This window comes from Octodon degus, unplaced genomic scaffold (assembly GCF_000260255.1).
Source record: "Octodon degus isolate 3935 unplaced genomic scaffold, OctDeg1.0 scaffold00014, whole genome shotgun sequence".
NCBI lineage: Eukaryota > Metazoa > Chordata > Mammalia > Rodentia > Octodontidae > Octodon > Octodon degus.
The window spans coordinates 6,128,116-6,137,753 of record NW_004524590.1 but is presented as its reverse complement, the minus strand read 5'-3'; the positions used below and the strand labels follow the sequence as shown (position 1 = coordinate 6,137,753).

The following is a 9,638-nucleotide window of genomic DNA, read 5'->3' as shown; positions in this document are numbered from 1 at the left end:
GGAGTGAGGCGAGCGCCGCTCGGCGGGGCGGGAGGGGCCCGCGGAGACGGACGGACGGACGGACGGAGGGACGCGCGGACGGACTGGGGAGCCGGCGAGCGACTGCGCAGCTGGGATTCGCCGGGAAGGGAAGGACCGCTCGTTCGCGGAGATGGCTTCGCTGCCCGGGCTGCCCAGCGTTTGGACTTTGCTGTTCTCCGGCTTCTGGCATTTAGGATTAACAGCTACGAATTGTGAGTACCGGGAGCGGGGAGAGGAGGTGGGAAGCCGCGGCGTTCCGAAGGGCAGTCAACTACCCAAGTGTACGCAATCGTGTCTGCTCCGGGCCGAGGGGAGGGCTGTGGGGGATGCAGATCGGCGCGGCCCCCTCGCCAGTCCATCCCAAAAGTTAACAGACCTCGCCGAGCCAGGCCTGCTGGATTTCCTGTCCTTCTCCCAGATCTCAAAGTTCCCTTCTGTTTTCGCTCCGCGCTGTGCTGCCTGGCCTGGGCCCGGCTTCTGCAGAGAAGGGCAGGGAGGGGCCCCGTTTAAGCCTGTGCTCTGGGACCTGCTTCCAGGAGCTCCCAGCCACCTAGCTTGGCGACAGAGGCTCGCTTAGAATGCGGCTGCCTCGGTGTGCAGAACGCCCCCCACCCACCCGCACGCACACACACCTTCTGCACTGCCTTAGCAAAGGGCTTCAACTGGGGTGTCCTGCAGCCAGCAGGCACCGATTTGATAGGACTGGGACTTTTGACCTAAGAGTTATGGCCAGTGGAGTCAACCACAAGATCAATGGCTGCCCCTGATCCAGGAGGAAGAGCTTTGACTTACACCCCCACCCCCAAATCTTCTGTGCCAAAGAACACATACTGAGTATGCACTAAGTGTACACTCTGTCACACAGCTCTACCCACCGCAAGTGTGGGACAGACATCTCATTAGTAGGCAGGCAGACTGGACACCCGGGGATCTGCCACCTGCATCGTGTATTTAAGGAACCCAGTTCGTCAAACTTGAATAAATCGCTAGAGCTCTCAGAGGTTCAAGCTCAATTGCTCAGCTGCCTCTCTAGACAGAGGAAGGTTTTTTTCCCCCTCTCCAGCGCTGCGAACTCCTAAATGAGGAAGAATGCAATTAAGCCATCTGTGTTATTTCCAAAGATGGGTTATCCAGGTCCCTCAAGTTTCTGGGCTCGCTCCCCTATGCTCTATCCCTGCCATGAGCCTCGGAAATGTTAGGCATATTGAAGCAGTAGCCTCTTATTTGTAAAATGCACTTTTGCTTGCAGAGAAAGGTAGAAAGAGCATTTACTGCTTAGGCTTCCTTCTCACTCACCGCCCAGCTCCTGTGGTCCCCAGAAACCTGGAGTGTCTCTTTGGAGAGCTGAACCCCTAAGAAAGACAATTAGGTGCCCCGAAAAAGCTCCAGGACAGAGCTTCTCCTGTGACTAGAAGTTTTGAAGGGCTGCACTGTCTAATTACTTGTAATGCCTTTTAAAGATTTTATTAAAGTTTGTATTCTAGGAGAGGGCTGAAACAGATGAAATTTAATTGGAAATGAATTCAGGATATTCATAGGAGCGAATTAGAGTCTGATTTTTTTTTCATCCCCATCCTCCTGCCTCCTTCTCATTCCCACCCTGCTTTTCTTCTTCTTTCTCTTCTGTAGGATTATTCCCATGTTCCTGTAGAAAAAGCTGTAGCTAAGTGGTTGCCAGAGAAGTTAGGCATCTAGCTGAGCTAGCTTGTCTACCTTGTAGAACACTAGAGGTCAGTATTGTCCTGAGGATGCGAAGGGGTGGCGCACACTGCCGAGCTGTCCTGTCCTTAGCGCATCTATCTGAAGAGAGCAAGCACTTTGGAGGTGCATAAAGGTGGATGGAGGGATAAGGATAAATGATCTGATAGACTATGTGCCACAGGAGGACAGTGTGCACTCCCTCAAGTAGCACCTCTTCTTGAGAGCCGAAGGGGGGGACCTCATAGAATAGCATTTTCTGTGAATTAATTGAATTATGGTTAATATGTTTTAATAATGCTCATAAAAGCTAAATGGCATGGATTTAGGATTCATGCTTATCGTCGCTGACGCAGTTATAAAGCTAATTCTGAACACTTAAAATGAAACTCCCTGATAATGAGCTTTAGTATTTCATCAGTGGCAGTTTAATTCCCTCATTTCCAATCAACATTTCAATTGAATCACACTTCTTGCTAAATATTTTGGGGTCAATGCTCTTAAGAAAGAGTGATAAATGTTTATTATGCTGTACAAAATGTATTAATTCAGTGAACAATGGAAATTACTTGGGAACTCCGAACATACTGGAGGTTTCAGAAGCGGTGAAGCAAAACCTCTAAGCAGAATGCATTAACATTTCAGAATTCTCTTTGACTTCGATTGTTCACACGCTTTTTCGCTAAATAGAGCCCTACGATTTGCTGTTTGCCACCATTGCTTTACGTAGTTTTGAAAACAAACACCGATTTCTTTTTGGATAGGAACGTTTAAATTTATGTAGAGAAATTATTTTTAAAGACTGTTCTTCCTATACTTGGAAATAATATGTGACCTGGATTGGATTATTTACTCAACTCATTGCATGGCATGTGGTATTCCAGTGGACCTTGGTCAAGTGAAAATAACTTGTTTTCATTCCCTTTCCAATAATTTGTTGTTGACATTTTTGTTATATGGTGTGTGTGTGTGTGCATGCGTGTTTAATTTTCTTATGATTTAACCAAAACTTTAGCTCCAAGAAAAAATTGAATGCTTATCCAATTATACATTTTATAAGTTTGTAATTAAACAAGATTAAAATAAAGTCAGGTTGGAAGGACCACTTATGGTATAGGTGCTATGAATCTGTGCAGAGAACATAATTACCTACCAGTAATAAAAAATCTAATAATTCCCTCATTTCAGATTTCAGGATATTAACTAGCTACATTTCCTTTGGGCTGACCCTAAGGGAATTAGTTAATTTCAAATATAGATATAACAGTATAATGTTAAATGAAAAACCACTTTCCATATCATATTAACTCCTTGGACACGGGAAATGCTGGTATGTCTTGACAGTTGGTGACAGTGAAACGAAGAGCTAGAAGAGTGGCACAGGTCCAGTCCTAGTTAAGAGCCCCGGCTGAGCGGTGCAGTACCCACGCCCTCGGGTTATCCAGTCTCCAAGGATCACAGGCCAGTGGAATCTGTTGAGGGAAGCGTCACCTCTAAAGCAACCACAGCTAAATGTCTTCCTGAGGAGGGTCTTCAAATATTAGATACCTTGAGAGGCTGTTTAACCACGGGAGAATCTGTTATCGGAAGACAGAAAGACCCCTGTGGAAACACGGCATCATTACTCAGTTCATATGTAAGAAGAAACAGCAGTTACTCGATTCTGAAGAGTCTTAATTTTGACCAGAGACTATTTTATTTATTTATTTTTTTTTTAAATTTTTTTTAATTTTTTATTTATTTGAGAGAGAGAGAGTGTGGTGTGTGTGTGTGGCCAGCTCAGCCCACCAGGGGGTGGGGCTGGCTGGCATGTGGTGCTGGGGGATTGAACCGCGGTCCCTGATGCTTTGCCAAGCTTGTTCTAAGTAGGTGCCTTAGACCACTGAGCCATCTCTCCAGCCCCGACCAGAGACTATTTTAACTGATTCCTGAGCCCCTCACCTAAGTTTATTGCTGCTGTTATATTCCTAGGAATATAGTCTCGAGAAGGGAATGAAAAATTCCTTATTCTACCTATTTCATCACGTGAAGAAATTCATCTAAGATTTTTTAGGATGCTAATTATTTTCGTAAGGATATAATAGAGTTATCTGAAGCCTTTGTAGAAGCCCAACTAATACATAATCTTATAAATAAACAAGGGTCATGCTGGCGTTTTCAGCAGGAAAAGGTTTGTGATGTACCTTTGTAGCCTTTGCCATCAGCGGAAGTGAGGGAAGCGCCGTAATTCTCATTTAGAACAGTTCTAAGAGTTTCTCCATGGTCGAATTCACTTATCTTGACCATACTTTGCATATAGCTTCCCATCTTCAAGCTAGATTGATATTTTTACGGTTGTAAAGTGTAAGTGAAACATTTGACTACTTGTTTTCTAAGGACAGTCCAAACTTGTGAGGAAATTAGTTTTTATTTGAATAAAATAAAACTGTTACTCTCCCACACTTTTGTTCTAATGAGTGGCTATTTTCTAAGTTGCAGTTTACTTTTTCTCTAGTCTTCTTAGCATGTCTGCTGTATCTATTATTTCCCAGTTTTTCTTGACTGACTTCTTTACTTTTTATTGTTCTTTTCTTGTAAAACACTATGGTATCTTTTGAAAGGTTCTTGAACTCCTTAACTGGTGGTCCAGCCTTTATATAAAAACAGTTGTGACAAAATGTGGTGGCCTACCCTGCTAATTATCCTCATCAGATAGGAAAGAAGGGAATGGATCAAGTTAATGAAAAGAGAATTTGTAAGCTACTTATTTGAAGTACATTGTATTTTTTATTTCTAAGGAAATTTACCTTCATTCACCCAGCCTTTGTCACATTTTGACCTTCTAAAAGGTTGCCTACACTGATGATCTTAGAGTATGAATTTACTCTTAATGTACCAGATGTACCATTTGGGTAAAGGAATTGGATCAAATGATTATTGGGCACTGTCGTCTTCTAATATTGTCTTATTTTTAAATGCTGACATTGTCTATCAGTTATTTTATCTGTATACTTCTTGGATGAATTCAGTCCAAAGCAGTTATCATATAAACAAATAGTGTAATAGGATTTTAATTCTTAGCAACAGTTATGCATGTCATATCTTTTCATATGCATAACCTTGTAAGGCTTATCTGGAAGGTAGATTTTTATAGATCCAGTTCTTTGTTTTTTTATTTTATTTATTTATTTATTTATTTATTTATTTATTTGCAGAACCAGGTAGATCCAGTTTATAAATGAGTAAATTTTAGGTGAATAGCACTTAATAATTTCTCTAGGTTTACAAAGCTAACCAATGAAAAGAACAGGATGTGGAACTCTGTCTACCTTTTAAGCACAGAATTCATTTCAAGATGGTGAAATTCATTCTAGTGTATTTGTTCAGGCAATGAGGATAATCATCTATGGAAACTTGACGTGGGCTCCTTAAGATCAGTGTCCCTAATGTGATTCATGGCAAAGGTTAGAGATGAGTAATTTTTACCAGAGTGAACTCCTGAGTTGTGCCTTAAAATAACAAGAAAATTGTATGTAGACTTGATAAAAATGGGAAACAAAACAGTGGTCAGAGATGAAAGACCCCACAGCTGACTGCAGGCTTCATGTGTTATTTTTCCTTCATAAGTTTCAATTTTAAAAAGTTGATAAAGGAAAGACATAGCCTGGATGGAGACTCATACATCTAGTAATAGCAGCAAAGGAACTTCTGTGGACATCAGCTCGTGCAACTCAATGAATGTCCAGCCGAAGTTATTAATTGTATGACAGTGATGGACTCTTTGTCCTTGTGTGTCTCTGGCACTGATCTCTCTAGTACTGTAAACCTTGTCTACACAATTGCCACCCTCATCCCCAGATTATACGTTCCTTCTTCACATTCAGCAGGCAAGCCTGACTGGCTTAAGTCTTGCGTTCATTTGCGTAGGCTACCTGCTTGGCATGTAATACTCTTTCTCATGTGTAACCTGCTTTCATATTCACTGAGCAGCATAGACAAACACACACACACACACACACACACACACACACACACACACAGAGAGAGGTATAGAAAAAATTCCAAGCTGCTCCTGCATAGTACATGTCCGGTGCAGTTCTTTCAATCCTTGCCTTTTAAGTATGATGCAAAGTTGCCTGATAATCATATTTTCTTTGATGTATGCATTCAGTAGCCAAAAAAGTCAGAAAAAAAGAATGAGAGAATAAACTAATGTTTTCTACTAAATGCTTTCAAACCTGAACTGAAATTCATTTATGTTCTTATTTCTACAGTCTTCCTTTAGAAATATATTTCACCTTTCCTTTTTGAGCCAATAAATATTCTTTATTACTGCTTTGGAAATTCCGTGATGTTTGCTGGTAAGTGAGAGAGATGAAGTGCAGGTCATTTTGCTTCTGAGGGCCGTGGAATGGGACTTGAGCCCGGAGTACTGAGCTGCTTGCTTGTCCCTAGGAATGTCTGGCCCTGGTCTCTTTCCCACTCTAAACTTCATCTGTACCCCTCCCCCCTTTATAGATTCCTTCACATTCCATAAACGAGCCAGGTTGGCTCACATCTGAAATTTATTTGCTCAACTTGTGTGCTTGACCTACAGTACCCTATAATGGGACCCCTGTAAGCCTGCTTCATGGAGATGAGTTGATGTAGGCGTCACATAGTCATTTTTCCATTAAGAGAAAGTTTCGCCGTCCCTCTGACCTCAGTACCAGGTTGAGCTAATTTTATTAACTTGCTTTATGCAATTTTAATAAGTGTTTCCTATAGAGTCTGAAAATACATTTCACATTGCTGTTAAACTATTTTTTATAGCCCAGAGTTCAATATAAAAGGAAAATGTTGGATTCTCTTCAATGGAGTTTTAGTATTAAATTCCTGGGAAGAGTTTCAAGTTGCAAACCTACATTACCCTGATAAAGGGAGAATGAGACTTCTGTGCCTGTAAGCAATGGCTAGCTGGCAAAGACTGTAACGCTAATAACTTGGGTGTGTTACTCACCTTAAAAAAATAATGAAAGAAGTAAGTCCTAACTAGTGGCTCCTTTTCCTGAATTGAAGTTTTCAGTGAAGCTGGAGATGTAAAGTCACAGATATAATCCATAATTTTTTTTTTTTTCTGGCTGGCTCAGCCCACCGTGGGACAGGCCTGGCAAAGCTTGTGGTGCTGGAGATTGAACTGTGGTGGCTGCATGCTTGCCTAAGCTTGCCTGTCTGCTTCAGACTACTGAGCTATCTTACTGGCCCCATAATTCATAATCTTAAAATTTTTTAACTCTGGGCAGCCAGAAAAATAAATTTTTAACCAAGTCAGAGTGGTAAATACTTCAACAGAGGTAAACACAAAGTGCAGCGGGAGACACAAAGTGGGTGTCTTACACTGCCTGCTAATGTCAAGGTGTATTCTTTTTTGAAGATGAAATACAAGCTTAGACTTTAATGTTCAGTCTGCTAACTGGGCAGAACAGGGCTATTATTAGTTGGTTTGGGGTAGAAGGAGAAAGTAAAGGAGGAAGGGATCTTTTATTCACATTTATAAAGGTGTGGTGAATCATTCAAAGTTTGTAGTCATATCATTACCAAATCAAAGTTTCATTTTAGAGCCAGCAAGATAGCTCAGTGGACTAAGCACTTGCTTAGGCAAGCTTAGGCAAGCGCAGGGACCCCGGCTCGATCCCCAGCACTACATGCCACATTAGCCCTGTCCCCAAGGTGTGCTGAGCTGGCCAGAGTCTGGCAATGGTGGTGCACACCTATAATCACAGCACTGGGGAGGCTGGAAACAGGAGGATCACTATTAGTTTGAACTGCAGAGTGAGACCCTGTAACAACCAAATACATTTAAAAAAAATAAAGAACAAAGTTTTGTTTTCAATAAATCACTTTGTAGGAAGAGACTACAGAAGACCCAGACAAGAAGAAAGAAAACCAGTTAAGAGGTGATTACAGCACCTCAGGTGACAATCAGTGAGAGCCTAAAGAAGAATGCTTCACTCAGCACCTTTCACAAATTTGGAAAGAAAATAACAGCTGAGTGAATTAGGGACCTGGGAGATATGAGCTCGTAAGCTCACAGAAGGCGCAGACGTGTGGCTAGAATGCATTCTAGAGCTGTGCCCATTGTTTTTGACAAATGAGAACTTTAGATGCTGGAAAAGGTGCTCTGTTCTCTGAAATGAAGTTCTTCTCGGGGAATACCAGACGACCATATTCTCTGCGCTGCGTATTTCATATTTGCATGACGTTGTATAGCACAAGCTGTCTGTATCCATCATCCCGATGTTCCTTCTAGTCTGTAAATTATGCTGGTTTTTGTCAGCAAAGTGAGAACTAGTCATTAAGGCTTGTGTAATTAAACCTCAGCATCCTGGTTCTTATTCCCCATCTGACAGCGGGTAGGCCAGGCCTCATGACTGCTATCAGCGGCTGCTCCGCAGAAAGAAGAAAGGGGAAGTGGGGTGTGCCATGGTGGTATGCTAGCATTGGTAATTGATTTGAGGGCATAAATCCCATGTCTCTACATTTCTAATTGCTTTTGTGCGTATTTTTGGGAGTTGATTAATGCCATCTGTTCCCTGGATCAGCTGAATTGATCGAGTTTCAAAGGATGACAATAGTACTGTCGAAGATGGGAAGACAGTGAAGGCAAATGCCAAAACACTACTTGTGAGGCACATTATTTTTAACTACCCACCTTTAGAAGCAGATGTAGCTCTAGGAAGACAATCTGAGACAAATACCAACCTATTGAAATTCGCCTAACAGACAGATGCTCTGTAGGTGTATTCTAGGCCCCTGCAAAGCTCTCTCTCTGTCTCTGTCTCTCTGTGTCTCTGTGTCTCTGTCTCTCTGTCTCTCTGTCTCTCTCTGTCTCCCTCTCTCCCCTCCCCCCTTTCTCTGCTTCTCCCCTCCCCCTCCTTCTCTGCCATCCCCCTTTCTTCTACCTTTCCCTTGCTCTATTTCCCACCCACTCTCTTTCATGTGGTCATGTAGCATGTGCGCGTCTTCTCACTGGCTTTCCCCATGCCTATCACTGTGTTAAGGGTGGAGGATGGAGGGAGAGTGCCTGCGGGAGTACTCCTGCCTTGCTAAGGTACGTGGGCGCAGTTACCAAATGGAACACTCCTCAACAAGGCCTGCTACCAGGGCAGGCCTGACAGGGAGCTGCCACCCACAGGGTGCTTGAGAAAACCCACCTGGTCCCAGTACTCCCAACCATCTGTCCCCAATCTACTGTTTTGCACCTCTACTCATCCATGGAATTACTAATTATGGGGGGCATTCCAGTTCACAGAAGCTGGCTTTAAGTGGCAGAGTTAACCTAGGAAAGAAACTACGGCACATCTCTAGGAGATATTTACCAAGAGAAGCAGACTTTCTAGCAGGAAAGTTTATTTATTGCTAAGACAACATAGGGTTTGGGAGAAGGGGAAGAAGAGAAGGCTCTGAGTTGGGGAAAAGCAAAGAAGAGGAATCCTCATGGTCCCAAAGCCAGTGCTGCCCCTGTCCTGTTATACCTGAGGCCCGCCCCTTGCCTGTGTTCTAAGGCTGGAAGCACAGCGGCTCGGCCAAGGTGAGGTGATGCAGCTCGCGGGAAGACTCAGGTCCCCCACTTCTGCACCGGCTGAGTTCCCCTCATGTTATGCTTCCTGAGGATGCTAACTGCCGTGGACTTTGTGAGGGTCTGCACCAGTGCAGGATGAGGTACCCTATAAAGTGAACATGGTGTGGCCATACAGTGTTTCTTGTAATATGGAACGGATCTCAGCAAGTTATTCTGATATAGAGGAAAGAAACTCCCAAGCTGGAAGATATCTGGGATGAGCGCGCGTTCTCTAAAATCAAAGAACAAATTGTAGGAAAAACAGAAGTTAAGAACAGAGTTTATTTATTCAGGGAAAGAAAGCTCTGTGTGTGTGTGTGTGTGTGTGTGTGTGTGTGTG

General features: G+C 43.0%; 1 protein-coding gene across 1 annotated transcript in view; it reads left to right on the top strand.

The window, feature by feature from the left end:
• The first annotated feature begins 86 nt into the window (after nucleotides 1–86).
• The window catches only part of Cntnap5 (contactin associated protein like 5), a 930,940-nt gene continuing 921,388 nt past the window's right edge, over nucleotides 87–9,638 (top strand). The window contains exon 1 of the mRNA XM_004626336.2: nucleotides 87–233. Within this exon, the coding sequence (XP_004626393.1) occupies nucleotides 152–233 (82 nt within the window). The 5' untranslated portion in view covers nucleotides 87–151. The remainder of the gene's footprint in view (nucleotides 234–9,638) is intronic.